General features: G+C 33.9%; 2 protein-coding genes and 1 non-coding gene across 10 annotated transcripts; 2 read left to right on the top strand and 1 right to left on the bottom strand.

Annotated features, from left to right (window-relative positions):
• Positions 1–108: 108 nt before the first annotated feature.
• Positions 109–9,556, bottom strand: FRS9 (FAR1-related sequence 9). 8 transcript variants are annotated; one of them, XM_029271495.2, is made up of 8 exons: positions 9,355–9,552; positions 9,189–9,284; positions 8,501–8,556; positions 7,108–7,163; positions 5,501–5,610; positions 3,471–4,954; positions 744–951; positions 109–361 (listed from the first exon to the last, which is right to left on the bottom strand). In XM_029271495.2, exons 6-7 carry the CDS (start codon positions 4,947–4,949, stop codon positions 769–771), a joined length of 1,662 nt encoding a protein of 553 aa, XP_029127328.2. In that variant the 5' UTR covers positions 4,950–4,954; positions 5,501–5,610; positions 7,108–7,163; positions 8,501–8,556; positions 9,189–9,284; positions 9,355–9,552; the 3' UTR covers positions 109–361; positions 744–768. The 8 variants fall into 8 exon arrangements, with proteins under 8 accessions (XP_029127328.2, XP_029127329.2, XP_082926613.1 ...); XM_029271496.2 differs by having other exon boundaries at positions 8,501–8,553; XM_083070487.1 differs by having other exon boundaries at positions 744–936; positions 8,501–8,553; positions 9,189–9,556.
• An 8,126-nt stretch (positions 9,557–17,682) lies between these two features.
• On the top strand, positions 17,683–18,195 carry LOC145956073 (uncharacterized). The gene is made up of 2 exons (XM_083071633.1): positions 17,683–18,016; positions 18,083–18,195. Exons 1-2 carry the CDS (start codon positions 17,683–17,685, stop codon positions 18,193–18,195), a joined length of 447 nt encoding a protein of 148 aa, XP_082927759.1.
• A 761-nt stretch (positions 18,196–18,956) lies between these two features.
• TRNAN-GUU (transfer RNA asparagine (anticodon GUU)) lies at positions 18,957–19,030 on the top strand. The gene has a single exon. It is a non-coding gene; the product is annotated as a tRNA-Asn (tRNA).
• Positions 19,031–19,236: the final 206 nt, after the last annotated feature.

Raw genomic sequence — 19,236 nt, 5'->3', positions numbered from 1 at the left:
TTTAAGAAGGCATGATTATTGTCTGTTTACATACATACATTATTTTTTTAATTTAATGAAATCATGAGGTGAACTTTCTTCTTATAAGTAAAATCACCAATTTCAATCTACAATAATGGGATAATTGATTCTCCCTCTGCATTAAACAATCCAAACAAATCAACCTGCCATACATGGTGAATTTTTCTACTTAATAAAAAACTTGATACTTCACCAAACAACAGGACAATATATACACATCCCGCGCAGTAAAGATCAGGAAACCCTATACAGAACTAATATATAGCAACTTAAGAAGAGAATAAAACCAACACATTTATATGAAGATCCCTATTTTCTCTTCCATACATTGTTAGCTGGCCTGAAAAATCAATAATACAAATTGTTTTAATCAGTAGATTATCAAGAAATTCTAATATTTACCGTGTTTGGAACAAGGGAAGAGGGTGGAGAGAAATTTTAAAAATTTAAATCAGAAGGAAAGTGAGAGAAAATTTTGAATTTTTGATTTTTGAAGTCAATTTTTTTTTTTTTCATTTTTCTTTCTACTTTCTCTCAAACCAAACAACAGAAAATACATTATTATGTGTGATTTCTTTTCCCTCTATTTTCTTTCCTTCCAACCAAACATACGCTTAACCAGATTACAGGATCAGAAAACAAGCATAGTCATTATAACTCAGACCATGAGCAAAGGATATTAACAAACCCTAAGAGGATTCAAAATGGACAGATAGGCATACCTTATACCCTTTGCATTTAGTGCACTCACTCTTTCAAACTAAGTCTTGCATTTTGGACCTTTACTGATAGCTTTAACTTCTGTTCTTCCATATCCTTTAGCACAGCCAGCAAGTTTGCTCTATAAACTTCGCATCGTTGATTTGTGGCCTCTAACTCAGCAGTCAACTCTTGGATTTTCTTTTGCTTCTCCGCCTGTTGCATAGGATCCTAAGGGAAATTTTTAATACCATGTGCATCAACAAAAAATAGGGGCCAAATATAAGAAGAGGTTATTAGTTCTTACTATGAGTACAGCAAGGCAAACACACAAATTCTGTATCATAATTCTACTAAATAATTAATAAAAATTAAACTTTTTATTTATAGCATAATGTTAAAAGCTTAACAAGATAAGCACAGATACAAGGTAGCATCAAGACCATGTTCCATGCGAAACCCAAGTCTATGACAACAGGCTCAATTTTAAGCGGTTCAATTTAAACCTACTGGCAAAGCAATTTCAATTTCTTCAAATATTAAGAGGGAATGAAAAATGAAGATCACCATAGTCATAAAATAAATGTTACAGGTCCATCCCAGACCGATAAACATATTATAACCAAAACATACGCAATACGGATTCTTTACATAACATCAAAGAAAAATTGCACTGACCTCCACTGTGGTCTTTATAAATGACACACCTCCCTTCTAATTTTTAAGTGAACACTAACCTCCCTTATTTATTTATTTATCTAAGTGACACATATAACCTCTGATATAAGATAATACTATTTGTAAGCTATTAAGAAAAAACAAATTATTAATGCAAATGTTAATAATTAAATGAGACTTGATCACTTACTCAATTTTAACTCTAAAATTATATCTTAAATATACCAACTTTAAAGAATAATTTCAAAAAAACAGACGGAAAAGTTATTGTTTTCAAAATTGAAGAATAATAAAAATTTCACAAAAAAACAACATTGTATGTAACTCAAACAAAAAATAGACGCATATATAATTGACAAAATATGAATTGCCTTTTAATTTTTCTCTTTTTCTCACTTTAACTAATGAATTTAAATAAACTTCAGGGGAGGTGAGTGCAATTTCCCCTAAAATCAATTTTTAAGGGAAAATTACAATCAGTCTCCCAAAGCTTTGCCCCTTGGGAAAAATGACCTCAGTGCCATTAAATTCGTCTCAATCTATTAACTTAACAAAATATTACAATAGACCCTTCTGTTTAGCTGCCATTTAACTCAATAAGGGAAGAGCTGCGTCGCATTTAATCCATTCATTTGTTAAAAAATCTTGTTGATAGTGTATATGTTAGCTTTACAATCGGAATCTACTGTATAGCTTAGCACTCAGTCTTTTATTTGGTGTAACTAACTAACTGCAGTCGGTCATGCTAAGCTGTCAGTTATTTAGAATAGCTGTAGCCTAAACTAAGCTTTCTGCAAGCTACTGCAATCTGTATAAATACAAATATTTATACTTCAGTGAAATAAATGAAAAACATTTTCAGTTTACTCAAATCTTAGACTCTCACAGTCTGATCCTATTTGAAGTTTAAGTAAGGTTTTACGTCAACAATTGAAAAAAATAGTCAGTGGTATGGAGTCAAACTACCATGCCAACAAAACCAAACCCCATCATTACTCAAACAGCAACCATGCACCACAACAATCTTCTGCGAAAATAAACGAGAGAAGAAGACAGGGAGAGAAATATATAATCCTAAACAAGTGCTCACCATCACCACCACCCACCGTCACTAGCCAAAACATATCTTAAAACCAAGTTGCGACCAGATTAAGACTATGCATGCACCACAGCAGAACTCCCCAACCAAAATGGACAAACTCACTCGTTCTAGAGATTTGATCATCACAGCCACCACTCATTTTTGCCTCCCCATCATTCAAGCTTCCTAGTTCTCGAGAAAATTTTAGATTTCATAATTTACTTGGATTTTTGTTTAAAAGATAAATGTGTGCTTTTCTGATTTATGAATATTTATTAAAAAATAAATATAACAGAAAAAAATGGATTGTGAGGGTTTAGCGAGATGGATGGATAGTCTTATGAGTTGTCATCAAGTGTTCACACAAGGCAAGCACACCACTTAATGAGTTAAAGGATCAACACAGAACAAAAGGATTTATTGGTACATGAGAAATACAAGCAACACACTAATATTATCTCCCTGACACTCTAATTAGGTGAAATTCATGTGTGCCCCATTAAATATGTGAATTAAATTACCCATTTGGTAGGTCTCATTCGCAAACTAGTAGAACTCACATGTTTAACCAGTAAGATTGTTAAAAAGGAAAATATTAGAGAAATACTTTGCTAGCAATTCTCATTGGTACACTGTAAATTTTAAGGATTAATTAAGACAAGTTTAAGGTTGGTGATAGCACTTTGCAAAAGATCAAACACAAATGTTATTTACTTACCACATTGAAAATGATTACCAAGAAAACAAGCATGAAATCTCAAGTGCCAGCTTGGGGGTTGTACATGGGGAAAAAACTGCCCACTTCCCCCTCCCTTAAATTTATTTTTTATTTGCTTCAAACAAAAAACATGTGCAGTAAAAGTATAGTTCATTGGATGCAACTCATTGTAGAATTCATCAAAAAAGGACTTAGAATACATAATTGTTCTGGTGAGACCCTAATGATAGGTTTATGATCTAAGAAAAAGATCATAAGTTCAAAGAAACTAACCACAGATTGATAGCTTGGAACATCCGCATCTGCTGCAAGCAATTCACCCTTGCTTCCATTGGTTACTGTAGCTCCCTCTTCTGTTCCAGTACTCTGATTTTTTACAGTGCAAACCTTCTTAGAAGCTTCTTGCAAAGCTCTCATGGCAACATGGTAGATTTGGATTGATTTTGCACCTTCTTCAACATATTTAATTGCTTCTTGACGCAAATTGTTATAACGAACTGTTACAGACTCACGAGTACTACTTGGCAATTCAGATGCATGTTCATCTAACAAAGTACCAGTTTTGGCATTCCTTGTCCAGCGTTTCAAAACATACTGAGGTGGAAGAGTGAGAACATTTTTAGCTCTGAAGACAGTCAAGATATGCCTACAAATAATTCCTGAATATTCAAACATCTGACAGCTGCAACTAGCTTTCATCTCAAAAGAATTAAAAGTGACAACATGAGATTTCTGGTTTTCCCCAAATTTGGCAACTCGATATGTAGTAATAGTTCCTGATTCATCAATTTTTGTAGCAGGATTGGCAAGAGTCTCTACTAACTCCTCTTGGAATTTCATGAATATCTTTCTTGTATATAGACTCGCAGCTTGTTTTTCCATAGGAGATGGTGTTTTTAAAGCTGGACTACTATTAGTAGTGTCATAATCTGCTTTTAATTCTCTTTCATGCCAACTTGATACAGCTTTCTCATATTGTCTAATCAATACCTGTAGAGTGGTGGATGAATTCACATATCCATCAAAATAAAAATTCAGATATTCATTTCCCTCATTTAAAGATATCTCCCCAAAGAAAGTGTCCCGCAAGAAGACAGGAACCCAATGTTGTCGTGCATTATACATTGACTGAAGCCATTCATTATCCATGACATAGAATCTTTCCAAGAATGAGTGCCAATAAGACTCAAAATCATCAATAGTCTCACTCTCATGAACACATTTCTTAAATTCAGTTTCAAAAGCAGGATGTGACTGACATAAATGAGATAGTTTGGCTCGAGTTTCTCTGAATATGCTCCATTTACAAAACCGATGGCGAGTTGAAGGAAGAACTTGGGCAATAGCCACTTGTAAGAAAGGGTCTAAATCTGTTGTAATGGAGACAGGGTGGCGGCCAGACATGGCATGAAGCCAAGTCTTGAATAGCCATATAAATGACGACTCATATTCATTGAGAATCAATGCACAACCAAATAACACATGCTGCCCATGATGATTAAACCCAGTGAAAGAGGCAAATGGCACCCGGTATCGGTTAGTCTTGTAGGTTGTGTCAAATATAACAGCATCTCCAAAATAAGAGTAGTTTGTTCTAGATGTTGCATCAGCCCAAAATATATTCCCACATGAGAGATCATTGTCATCCTGTACTGCATAAAAGAAAGCAGGATTCTCTGCCTGCATGCGCTTCAAATAGTCCAATATCTGATGAGCCCCACCACCAAGAGGACGCTGTCTAGTGCTACTCATAGGTGCTGTAGGGGAGGGGGGAAATGTGATCAGAATTATACCAAAACGGTGTGTTAACAGGTTACAAAGTAATCCTGCCTAAATTTTTTAAACAAAATTCTTAAGTTTATGCTGAAAAGGTAATCAATTTAGAATTCCAAACTCATAATGAAATGGAAAAGATTCCATGATCCTGCTATGTCTAATCCCCAAAACGTCAGAGACAAATGTAAATGTGAAGAAGCATACCATATTCTTAATGAATAACGAGATAAGTACAAAGTAATAAAGCCTGTTATCAACTTACATATAACTCACATAGATCAAGCAATTAGCCAGATGATATAAACTCACTCGTATTTAAAAAAAATAAATGATAGTTAAAATCAACAACATGTAACATACAAATGCATCTTACAACTCCTTCACATGAACACAAAACTCAAATACACTAAAAAAATCAACAACATAAATAATTTGCTAAAATTTTGCTTCTCTACGCGAACAACCAATAAATTACAACAACTAAACAAGAACAAGTAACAGCCCACAAATTATTTTTAAAAAATTACCGTCTCAGTGACTGTCAGCAACGGAATTGTGACGGTGTGAGCTCGCAAATGTGGGAAACACTGGATGGACTTGCAATGCCTTCCTTTCTTGACAGCGGACTGCCTGGTGACTGAGAGATTAAGGCGTGAGGAAGAGGGAGAGTTGGGACTGATCAGGGCATGAAAATATTATAAAGAAATATGTTTCGTAAAAAAAAAAAAAAAAAAAACAGAGATTTAAAAGTTAAAAATATATATAACAAAAATTATAAAAAAAAAATTACAAGAGAGAATTAAAAGAAAAAATAAATACGGTAGAAAAGAAGAACACTATCTATTAGAGAGAAACTAAACAATTCTATATATTGGAGCATCGCTACACATAAATTTTATATATTGGAGCAAAATTATTGAATTTAGAAAAACAATTATAATTGGCCTCATATCAACACAGCTAGAAAATGTTTAAGTCAAATGTATAGAATTAAAAAAAAAAAATTAAAAGCAAATTAAAAAAAGAGAATTAAAAAATTTACATGTAATAGCTCTATATACCAAAAATATCTCTCTACGTGTTTTCAGTTTTCACCTAATCATATGCATGAAATTAGCTCTGTATACTAAACTTTTGGTCATGTCTTGGTGAGAAACATTATTAGTGGTTCACATATTTTTTTTTATTAGGTGGCCATTGTTAATTTCTTTTATATATTTGTTCTTTCAAATGTGACAGCATGGATTTTCCATCAAAATTGTTACATTACTATTGATGAATTGAAAAGGAATCTAAAGATGGGAAATGCTAAGCCAATAGAAACTTAAGTCATTGTTGCTTTTAGGCAGTGTTTTTTTCTCATTGTTACATATCTAATGTGGCACAGGTGCAAGGCTGGTATGGATGAATTGGTCATATTAAAGAAATTAGTATGTGCAGATCCAGATGATATGTGTCATTGTGTTTATTTCCCTTCAAGTTTTAGATAAAGGAATCATCTTTGTTTAGTTTTTGAATCTCTTGATATGAATCTGCGTGAGGTTTTAAAGAAGATTGAGAATACAAGAACAAATCATGAGGATTCTTGACAGTTAGAGAGAAAAACTTTTGAATCTTAACCCTTAATTTTAACTAATTGGTTATCTTATAACAAATTTAGGGAACTAGGATCACTAAGGATGAGGATTCTCTGCGGTCAATGGTATTCTTAGAATGCACAATATACCTGGTTCATATAATTTATGTGACCTATTTCTATTAGTGGTAATTTGGTTTCATGTTAATTTGCAGTTACAACAAACACAACTGCAGCAGCAACAGTTAACAGGGTGAGAAAAGACCCAAATCAATATGAAGATGGTAATTTTTTAAGTTACATAAAAATATAGGTGTTAGTGGCAGTTCAGTTAGAAAGAACTGATCAGAGTATTTTTCTTCTTTTAAGTGAACAAACAGAAAATTTATATCACTTCAGAGACAATGTACAGATTCACAAAACAAGTGACAAACAATACACGACATTCATATAATCAGATTGAAGCCATCAATTTACACATAATCACTCTTAAGGAATTATAGTTGTTACCATAGATAAATAGAAGGCCTAAAAATTTAATATGGTTACTGTTGTTACCTTTTTAGAAGTAAAGCTATAGCAGAAACCTTTCAAGCAAGTAATGACAGAAGAGTCTGCAACAGTGCAAAAAAGCTATAAAATTTAACGAACTAAGTAATTATTCAAATCATATCTATTTTCCCAGATTTCAATGAACAATTAACATAAGATTGAAATGTTCTATCTGGAATTTTGTTTAGTACGAACCTGATAAGATTAAAACAAGAATGAGGAATGTCACAAAGTGTATTTAATTCCTTTATATGCACAAAGTAGACACACCCAAAATTTGGCTTGCTAGGTTTTCAATTGGCCACTACATTGGAAAACTAGATTTAGAATTTTCAAAGGCAACCCCTATTAGTTGATTTGCAAACAACTTACACATCAGCATATATGAGATTATAGGGGACAAAATAACTAAAAAAATGGCTCAAATTTTTCAAACATAAATGATTAAAACAGCAAATGCCAGCAACATGTTGGCCAGCAAAACCTATAGCAAGTAGGCTAATCAACTAGTTTTGCTTAAAACTCTTGGTCAACTTAGATTCAAGTCTATTTGTCTATGTTCAATCCTTTTCTTCCAAGGCACTACTGCTTTGACTTGTTATATCTAAAAGGAGTGATTTAAGTTGTGTTTCTTCAATATAGCATACACTTCTGTTTTACGTGTGCAGATTCACAACATCACATGCACATATATCTTTCATCCTTTCCACCCAAATCAGGCCCAATCCTTAAATTTCAACAAGGTGCATTCAGAAGCAAGGTTTAAAACCAACAAGAAAATCAGTTAATTTAGTCCTCAAAAGCATTAAGAAAAAGACATAATGCAGTATTATTTTTCTGTGCAAGGGTGTAACTCAAGTACTCAACTAGCTGATCTACCAATCCCATAGGCAGTCCCTTAACTCCAGCAAACACAAATCCAGTAAAATCCAGAAGTGAATAACTGTGCCTTTCAAGTTTTAGATGGAAATAAAAGATGTAATAGTGTTCACACTTCAAAGCCTATTATTTCTTCCCTCACAACAGAAAAAGGTTTGCTACAGTAATACACATGTCATAATAAAACTTTAAAATATGCATAAAAAAATGCTTATTTACAAACCTTCCAAACTTCTTGGTTGTTAGAGATGCAATTCCTAGGGTGTAATTTATTCTTAGTCCATTTTTTGTATCAACTAACTATCTTCTTGAAAGACTACCTAGCAATGATATACAGTCATGCTATACTGCTTGTTGCGTATCTCATTTTTATGGACCTTCATTACCATTGACGTAGGATGAAAAGCTACACAGCAGGAACGGAATTGTAAATATATAGCAAATGTTTTGCGACATTCATATAATCATATTGAAGACATCAATTTACAGAGAACCGCTCTTCAGGAATTATAGTGGTTACCACAGACAAATAGAAGGCCCGAATACTGGATTGCTAGGTTTTCAGAGATTGGCCTGCTAGAGTTATGCAAAAATGAAACACAAAAGAAAAGCTTCAGTTAGAGTCACCAGCATAGGAAACTGAATACATTAAAGGCAAGAATTACAGAGAAAGAATAAAAATGAGGCAGTGAAAATGCAAATATGAATGACAAGTTGGTGCCATATAGTAGCCTACATTTCTGCTAGTTGTTAGTTCATAACTATCACAGTAAATAATCATTTTTGTTAGTTTATAATTATAATGCGTGCAACATCTCGTCAAGATAACAACCAGTTAACCCCACATAGCCCTCTACTCCATAACTCTAGTTTTGGGGCAAGTAGTGGAACAGATAATCATGCACAATATTTTGTGTTAAAGACCGAAAAGTATTCCTGATGCTTACTACTAACCTATTTCCTAGAAGACAGACTATAAACATAACATGCAATTGGCAAGGCTAGGACAGATTGTTGAGCTTAAGTTTTCCAAGAAAGTATAAGTGGGCATGACAACAAAGCCCATCCCTCATACCCAATCTATGTCCCATCAGTGTATACATCCAAAAAAAGAGGCCTTTTAACCCCAGCAACCCCTCAAGCCCTCATCCCACCATGTCAGAGAGACTGAAAGAGAAACAGAGAGAAAGAGAGAGAGAGAAACAAACCAGTCATGAGGAAGCTCGGTTGTGACTCGTGAGGAGGAGAGCTCGATCAGATTCGTCAATGTGTTTCCCAAATTCAGTAATCCTAACGCCGTAATGCTGTAAATGTTGTAAAAAATTAAAGGGACCGTAACTAGATTAGAATTCTAGGTAAAGCCATGAGATTAACCTTGGAAGTTAACTTTTTTTTTGTACTCTTAACTATTTCCAATAACAAACCGCAAGTTACGCCTTATGGGATACTCAATCCCTAAACCCCAATAGTAACTACATGCCATGACCATACAAAACAGAGGCACACTACCCTAAACCTCAATAGTAACGATAGGAATTTTATCAAGAACATGCTAGGGAAGAAAATGTTTTTCGTGTGTGTGGGTGCAAATCTATCTATACCATTACATTGAAAAATAAATATATCCTTTTTAATATCTGTTTTGATTTCTATTTTTATATGAATTATTTTGTTCTTTTTATTCTAGTTAAAAATCTAAATTATTCTTTCTATCTTAATATTTTTTTTTTGCCTTAAATCATTTATTCTTTTCAAGTAATTATCTAATTATTTTCATAATTATTACTTTTTTATGAAAAAAATAAATAGAAACACAAAATATTTAATATTTTGACTTACTAATGAACTTAATACAAATCCATCTATACTAACAACCTCTCGTCTTCATTTTTGGTAGATTATTTTATCCTTCTATTATTAAAAAAAATTAAGAAATTAATAATTTGTTAGTAATTGATGTTCTCTTTTAATAACTATGCATTATATTTTTATTAAAATGAATTTTTTTATTAAGTATCTATATATTACACATTGTTGTCAAAGTTATTATTTTTTATAAAAAAATAATAGAGACACAAAAGGTGGTAACCCCACTAGTATTTATAACCTAAGTCGATATAATAATTCACAATATAAATAAATTATTAATTGATCGATGTAAATTATTGAAATTAGGATAAAATATATATTTTGTCCTTATAATTGCATTTACCAAGTCTTTTAGTTTTTATTTTTAAATATTCTTTTTTATATTTATCTTTTTCAATCGTTTTTAACCTCAATAGTTTGAGATAAATCATTTTAATCTTTAAACTTACAAATTTTCTAATTTTTAATTTCTATCATTAATTTTTTAATGTGTTTTATTTTGTATTGACATGATAAAAGTCTTTAATTTTATAAGATAAAAAAAGTATATTAACAATGGATATTACAAGTACGGGTAAAAAAAAGACATAAAATATTAAGATACCTAATTTAAAATAATTCTAACAAAATAAATTTAACATCAAATATACAAAGTTAAATTAATACCTCTGTAATGTCAGCACGAAAAAGATAACATTATAAAATAAATTTACGATATGTTAGTATAAAGTTTAAAAAAAATCTATCTCAAACAATAAAAACTCGCAAAAATTGAAAAAGATAAATATAAATACTAAAAAAATTGTTTTACATTATAGAGAAAAAAATATATATAAAAATTAAAAAAAATATATTTTAATCTCGAATGTTTTTGTCTGCTCAAATTTTACATCAATTTTTTAACGGCTGATGTACTGATGTAGAACAATAAATTTGTAGCAGTGATCACAATGAATCAGCACTCTTGTCTTTTCACTAGTAATTGTTAATACTATCATTTTTGTCATCATAATATATTGTGCTAATAACATGGTTTCTTAAAAATTAAAACTTGTCTCCAATTAGACCAAAAGTATAGCCATTGTTTATGTTGGAGTCATTTGAAAGGATATTGTATATAATCAACATCATTGTATTAATCTCATATGACAATAATCTTAGGTTCATAATCATTTGAAAAGCACATTAATGATTATATAGTAACCTCATAATATAAGTTATATTTGGTTTAGTGTAATCGGCAACGTACCGGAGTGTTATCGATTATATTCGCACACTTAGATTGATTAATATTATCATTAGAGTTTTTAAACAACTTAACACTAGGATCACATAGATACATATACTGAATTACAATGAAAGTAATCATATTTCTTTAAAATCTACTTAGGAATTGTTAACACATGGAAATATAAGTTCTCAACCTTCTTGTCTCTTCATTAGTAATTATTAATTTTTAATACTAACATTTTTGTCTTCATAATATATTGCGCTAATATAGTTTCTTAAAGACATTGTCCCAATTAAGCAAAAAATGTGATCATTGGTTTCCTTAGGGTCATTTGAAAGGGTATTCTAATTGATATCATTGTATTCATCCCATATAACAAAAATAAAATTTGATAATGTAATCTTAGGCTCATGATCCTCTGAAAAGCACACCAATGATCGTTAATAAGATGGCTGGTAAAGCTACGTAACATCATAATATAAGTTATATTTGGTCTAGTGCAATTGACAACATACCAAGTGTTACCAATTATATTCACATACTTAGATTGATTAATATTGTCATTAGTGTTTTTGAAAACTAGGATCACGAATGTATATGCTGAATTACAATCAAAGTAATTATATTTCTTGAAAATCTACTTAATCTAATGGAATTGGTTAAAAGAAATTTCTTTTTTAGTTATAGTAATTTTAATTTCAAGTTCACCTAGGACCTTGTCAAAATTTCAAAATATAATTGAAAATTAATAAGTAATATATGTATAGACAAATAATGATGCAAATAGTGTTATTGATTTATAATATACGCAAATATCACATTCATTACTTTTGAATTCATTATCATTCTATTGGGATTATGGAGATCTTACGAAATCGGGATTATGGAGATCTTGCTGAATCTTCTATTCTGTAATTACTGATTTAATATCTTCCATATTTACTATAATTATCTTGTCATATCTGTTAATATAGGATAACAATCTGTACATATTATATTTAGGAATAGTTACCTCGTAATTAGCTAGAATTGAGGCAACAATTCCTGAACACTGTGTATACATATATATGTCTGGACAACAATAAAGCACAGCAAGAATTGCATCACGAATTCTTCTTTATATGGTACCAGAGCTCTATCTGGGCTATCACTGCCATCATGGCTGAGGAAGACAACAAGAACAGAGACAACAGAGAAGACATAGTAGCAAGGAAGACAATCTCACCCTATGACATCACTATAAGTGACAATCCAGGAAGCCTTTTGACGCTAGTTCAATTGAAAGGAGAGAAATCAAACAACCAGCAGAAAAATCATCAGATCTTGAAGATTGGTGGACCAATAACTCGTTATTGGTGTCATGGATAATGAACACTATTGAACCGACTCTCCGCTCAACTATATCGCATATGGAGGTGGCTCAAGACCTATGGACAGATATCAAGGAACTTTTCTCAATAGCGAATGGGCCATGCATTCAACAGCTTAAAGCAGAGCTAGTTGAATGTAAGCAGAAAGGAATGACTATTGTTGCTTATTATGGCAAGTTGAAGAAGCTATGGGAGGAGTTAGCAAACCATGAGCAGATACCTACGTGTACGTGTGCTGCGTGTACTTGCAATCTAGCATTCAAGCTGGAAAAGAAACGTGAAGAAGAGAAAATCCATCAATTTCTCATGGGACTTGATGAAACCACTTATGGGACAGTGAGATCGAATTTACTTGCACAGGATCCATTGCCAAGCTTGAATAAAATCTATTCAACCTTGGTGCAGGAAGAACGTATGAGAAGTATCACCCGAGGAAAGGAGGAACGCAATGAGATAATGAGTTTTGCTGTACAGACCGGAGGAAAATCTCGTGGCAAAATTGAAGTGAAGGACAAAAACGTAATCTGCAGTAATTGTAATCGTTCAGGGCATGACTTGGAGAGTTGTTTCCAATTAATTGGTTACCCAGAGTGGTGGGGAGAACGACCTCGAGAAATTGGACGAGGAAGTGGTCGTGGCAGAGTTGGACAACAAGGAAAGACCTTTGGCGGTAGAGGACGTGGTGCACTAACTAAGGCTAATGTAGCACAAGCTTCAACAGGAGGACCAGAATTTAATGCCATGATAACGGATGCTGATAAGTCTACTGTTAGTGGACTTAATGGTGAGCAGTGGCAAACATTGGTGAATCTCTTAAATAATGTCAAATTAGGAGCTGCTGAAAAACTGACTGGTAAGCGAAATTTTGTACAATGGATTATAGATACAGGTGCTTCTCGTCATATGACAGGAACAATAGAATACTTGGCTGATGTGAGAAATGTCTTGCAATGCCCAATAGGGCTTCCTGATGGAAAACAAATTTTTGCTACCAGGGAAGGAACGGTGGTGCTTAGTGATACTCTAAAACTGAACCATGTTCTTTATGTGCCTGGCTTAAAATGCAATTTGATTTCAGTGTCACAACTTATAAATGAATTAAATTGTAAGGTTCAGTTCACTAATACATTCTGTGTAATACAGGACCGTATCTTGAGGACGGTGATTGGAGCGGGTGAACAAAGAGAGGGGCTCTACTACCTTCAAGGAATGACTGTTGCTGCTGTAAAATCTGATGGAAATTTTTTTGACTTATGGCATAAGCGATTGGGACACCCATCTCCTAAGGTTGTGGAGTTAATTCCAAATATTGGTTCTAGTAGAAGTGATGCATTGTGTAATAAGGCTTGTGATGTTTGCCTTAGAGCTAAACAATGTAGAGAAAGTTTTCCCATTAGCATAAATAAAACCATGGTTATTTTTCAGTTAATTCATTGTGATCTTTGGGGACCCTATCGAACTATATCTCATTGTGGTGCTCGATATTTTCTTACCATTGTGGATGATTATTCTTGAGCTGTATGGATTTATTTGTTGGAAGAAAAGAAAGAAGTTTTCACACGTATGTGCCAGTTTTTTGCTATGGTGGAACGCCAATTTGGAAAACAAGTGAAGGTTGTGCGTAGTGATAATGGTACAGAATTTGTATGCATGGATAGCTGCTTTCAAAACCATGGAATTGTGCATGAAACATCTTGTACAGGAACTCCTCAGCAAAATGGACGAGTAGAGCGAAAGCATAGGCATATTCTTAATGTTGCTCGTGCACTACGCTTTCAAGCGCATCTTCCTATTAAGTTTTGGGGAGAATGTGTTCTTACCACTGGATACCTAATTAATCGAACACCCTCAATTATTTTGCATGGAAAACTCCCTATGAGATGCTCTACAACAAACCATCGTCACTCAATCATCTGCGCGTGTTTGGGAGCTTGTGCTATGTCCATAACAGAGATTCTAAGAGGGATAAATTTGCAAGTCGCAGTCGACGATGTGTTTTCTTGGGATATCCCTATGGTAAGAAAGGTTGGAGAGTTTATGATTTGGAATTGGGTGTGTTTCTAACATCCAGAGATGTGGTGTTTTCTGAAAGTGAATTTCCTTGTGCTGAATCACAAAACTCTGCACCTACACACATTGACATAGAAAAGGACAATCTTGCACCTTGGAATAGTGTTGATGATGATGATGAAATGGAGATTGCACAGGCTGATTTTGAAAGTAGAAAAGGTGCAAACAATGGGAGTGTAGTTTCTTTGCAAGAGCCAACAGGTCCACATACTGATTCCCATGATATTGAGACTAGTGTAATAGAAAGGGGGGCTTAAGTGCTGACGTGAGTACACATCCTTTGGGTCGTGGACATCGTGCTAAGATGCCTTCCACTCGATTAAGAGATTTTGTGACAAACACCATCTGCAGATTAGACCCCTCTCCAAGTTCACTTGCTACTTCTCGCCCTTTAGGTACACCTTATCCTATAACACATTATGTTAATTATAATAACTTCTCTGCACACTATCGACATTTCTTGGCAGCTGTTAGTACAGGAACCGAACCTCAATCTTTTGCTCAAGCCATGAAAGATGAGCAATGGCAACAAGCCATGAAGGCTGAAATTCAAGCATTAGAGAATAATGGGACCTGGACTTTGGAACCACTTCCACCTGGGAAGAAAGCTATTGGGTGCAAATGGGTTTATAAAATCAAGTATAACTCTAACGGTTCTATTGAAAGATTTAAAGCACGACTCGTGATATTGGGAAATAACCAAGTTGAAGGACTTGATTACAATGAAACCTTTGCCCCGGTAGCGAAGATGGTGACTGTGCGCACACTTCTAGCTGTTGCAGCTGCTAGAAAATGGGAGCTTTATCAAATGGATGTTCATAATGCGTTCTTACATGGGGATCTTGAAGAGGAGGTGTATATGAAACTTCCTCCAGGATTTCGATCTCAAGCTTCAGGTAAGGTTTGTAGACTTCGCAAGTCATTGTATGGATTAAAACAGGCTCCTCGATGTTGGTTTGCCAAATTGGCTGGTGCTTTGAAACGCTATGGATTTGCACAATCCTCTTCTGATCATTCACTCTTTACTCTCCAACGTGAACGTGTGCAACTTCATGTGTTAGTTTACGTGGATGACTTGGTAATTTCAGGAAACGATAATGCTGCCATTAAAGTCTTCAAACTATACTTGAATGCATGCTTTCACATGAAAGATCTTGGAATGCTGAAATATTTTTTAGGCATTGAGGTGGCTCGTAACTCTACTGGCATTTTCTTGTGCCAACGCAAATATGCATTGGATATCATATCTGAAGTCGGATTGTTGGGAGCCAAGCCTGCTAGTTTTCCTATGGATCAACATCATCAATTACCTTTGGCTAAATGTGCTCTTCTTCCAGATCCAGAACGTTATCACAGGTTGGTTGGTAGGTTGATTTACTTGTCTGTTACAAGGCCCGAACTTTCTTATTGTGTGCATACACTTGCTCAATTCATGCAACATCCGAGACAAGAACATTGGGACGCTGCCTTACGTGTTGTACGCTATTTGAAAGGTAATCCTGGACAAGGAATTTTGTTACATGCTAACTGTGATTTGCAGTTGTATGCTTGGTGTGATTCAGATTGGGCCAGTTGTCCTTTGACTAGGAGATCTCTTACTGGCTGGTTTATTCTTCTTGGTAATTCTCCTATATCTTGGAAAACTAAGAAACAACACACGGTCTCTCGCTCTTCCTCTAAAGCAGAATATCGATCTATGGCTACTACCACTTGTGAATTAAAATGGTTGAAGGAACTCTTATCATGTTTTGGGTGTGCTCATTCTGGACCTATGAAGCTTTATTGTGATAATCAGGCTGCTCTACACATCGCTGCTAATCCTGTTTTTCATGAGCGCACCAAACACATCGAGGTGGACTGTCACTTTGTACGTGATGAACTTTTGCAAGGAACTATTAGTACACATCATGTGCCATCTCATGCTCAACTGGCAGATATCTTCACCAAAGCTTTAGGAAAGACCCAATTTGATCGCATATTGTCCAAGTTGGGCATCTGTAATCCATCTGCACCAGCTTGAGGGGGGGTATTGGGATTATGGAGATCTTACGAAATCGGGATTATGGAGATCTTGCTGAATCTTCTATTCTGTAATTACTGATTTAATATCTTCCATATTTACTATAATTATCTTGTCATATCTGTTAATATAGGATAACAATCTGTACAGATTATATTTAGGAATAGTTACCTTGTAATTAGCTAGAATTGAGGCAACAATTCCTGAACACTGTGTATACATATATATGTCTGGATAGCAATAAAGCACAGCAAGAATTGCATCACGAATTCTTCTTTATACTTATCATTTTAATTTTAATTTTTCCATTACCATTATTTGACATTTTAATTTTAGTCTTGCTATTACCATTATTTAGCAAAGAAATTACTCATCACTTTCTCCTATCATTCATGGACCCCTTATTTAAACATTTCAAGCAGTCTCCCTCTAGTGTTCCAGTGTTTAGGTCCAGAATTCTTTGAATATTTACGATACAAGTTGTTTAATTATGTATATATCTTATTGCATTGGACCTCACACTGTCATATCACATTTAAACAATTCAGAAGCAACTCACACTTTTAATTTAAAGGCAAAATTTTAAGCAATCCATACTATTTATTTTTTGTATGTGTTACCAATTTCTTCTGTTATTTTTTTCTCAGTTTGAAAGTATAAAAATATTTTTTTTATTCATAAGTTACTATACGTCTACGTATTGAAGGGCTTAGCATGACCCTTCATCATTCTTTACTAGATGTTTGGGTCTGGAATGGAGCACTGTCTAGGAGATATACGGCATGTGTGGGGTATGAGTGGCTATTAGCACAGGAGGATGGCTTTCATGACTTAGTGTGGGGTTGGATTTGGCGGCTCAGGATACTAGAGAATCTAAAATTCTTTTTGTGGCAGCTAGCTCATGAGTGCATCCCTTCTGCTCAGTTTCTCTTTTCACATGACATGGGTTTAGATACCTTGTGTCAATGTTGTCATAAAACAATTGAGGATGCATTTCATATTTTCTTTGGTTGTGATGTAGCTGTGACGCTATGGTAGTATGTGTTCCCTGGTTTGGTTTTACCACAATGGGGTACAATCAATTGGCTCTTATGATTGAAGGCTAACATTGACGAGTATGGGGTCATGCTTGTTATCTTATTATGGGAACTTTGGCTGAAATGCAACCGTCGAGTTTTTTCGGGATGATATCTCCCCCTCATGTTTTGGTTGGTTGTATTCAGGCTATGTCATCTCTTTTTAGAACGTTATGGGCACCACAAGAGAGGGTGGCTCAACAAGAGCGTCTGGTTACATGCTTACAAGCTAGCCAAAGGCAAGTCACGGTGCATGTGGATGGCAGTGCGCTTGGTAGCCCAGGTCCGGCGGGTTATGGAGGTTTATGTAGAGACAACTTTGGTCGTTGGCTTATGGGTTTTTATGGGGATGCTGGAGTTGCATACAATCTCAAAGTGGAGTTATTAGCTATCCTACATGGTATGAAGTTGACGTAGAGAGCTAACTTTCGCAATATACTTTGTGTTTCTGATTCGTTACTGGCAGTCAATTTGGTGTTGGGACCATTGGATGTGTTTCATAAGTATGCTCCTATCATTGCTCACATTAAGGAGTTACTGCAACAATCTTGGAGTGTTTGTGTTTGCCATTCTCTTTGAGAAGGAAACCAAAGTGCAGATTTTTTTGTCAAAATTAAGGCCAAATTGTGGTATTGACCTAGTAGTTTTGGATACCATGTTTGAGGGTTTACACCCGTTTGTGACAGCGGATACGGCTAGAATGGTGTTCCGTAGGATATAATCTTCCTTTTTTCTTTTTTTGTTTTTTTAACTTTGATTTACCAAAAAAATATATTTAAAATATACGGAGCTTAAATTTAAGATACTTTTTTATCACATAAATTTTCTTCAATAAAAAAAAAAAATACTCGTAAGATACTAGTGTAAGTTTGAAAGGTTCATGATTTAAAGTTAAGCAAAATTATTTTTAAAATCGTGTCCATAAAAAAATGAATCACGTATTATGAGAATATATTGTATCTTTCCTTTTGGTAAATAAATATTTTAGGTTACAAATAAATCAAATTAAATTTGAAATTAAAATTAAGAAATATAAGAGTGAAACAAATTTTTTAACTTTTTGATTTCAGTGTTCCAAAATATATTTTCATCATTCTAGATCAAGTGTTCTAAGACATTTTTAATATTATGAAATGAGTGTTTTGAAATATATTTAAAATTGTATATTGAATGTTGCAAAAACACATTTTAAATATTTCGGATTGAGAGTCTTAAAACATATTCTCCAAGTCATTCTCATAATTTTGTTCATTATTTTCTGGATTACCGAGGTGGCAGGTGCAGTGTAGGCGCAGCTCTGCCTTTGTGATATATAACAGAAAACCACTTTACTAATAGTAGCTGGAATAGCTCAGTTGGTTAGAGCGTGTGGCTGTTAACCACAAGGTCGGAGGTTCAAGCCCTCCTTCTAGCGCTTTTGCTTTTCATTTTCTATGTTTGATGATTTATTCTTCTAGTGCAGTCACTTTAGTTTTTTTTTTATTTTTTATTTTAAAGAACGTGGTATTTTGATGATTTTTATAGTGCAGTAATTTTAGTTTTTTAATTTTATTTTTTAAGAATGAGCTATATTTTTATTTTCAGTAAAGATAAGAAAGATTACAAAATTGATCATAATAA

The sequence above is a fragment of the Cajanus cajan genome, chromosome 3 (genome assembly GCF_000230855.2).
Source record: "Cajanus cajan strain Asha chromosome 3, NIPB_CcT2T_4, whole genome shotgun sequence".
Taxonomy (NCBI): domain Eukaryota; kingdom Viridiplantae; phylum Streptophyta; class Magnoliopsida; order Fabales; family Fabaceae; genus Cajanus; species Cajanus cajan.
The sequence above is the reverse complement of the archived record's forward strand: the minus strand, read 5'-3'. Positions and strand labels throughout refer to the sequence as shown.

Coding starts and splice junctions, on each gene's coding strand:
- FRS9 (XM_020375365.3), bottom strand. CDS start 4,949: ATGAGTAGCACTAGACAGCGTCCTCTTGGTGGTGGGGCTCATCAGATA. Junction 952..3,470: donor TTCCAAGCTATCAATCTGTG/GTTAGTTTCTTT, acceptor AATTTCCCTTAG/GATCCTATGCAACAGGCGGA.
- LOC145956073 (XM_083071633.1), top strand. CDS start 17,683: ATGGGAACTTTGGCTGAAATGCAACCGTCGAGTTTTTTCGGGATGATA. Junction 18,017..18,082: donor GTTATTAGCTATCCTACATG/GTATGAAGTTGA, acceptor CGTTACTGGCAG/TCAATTTGGTGTTGGGACCA.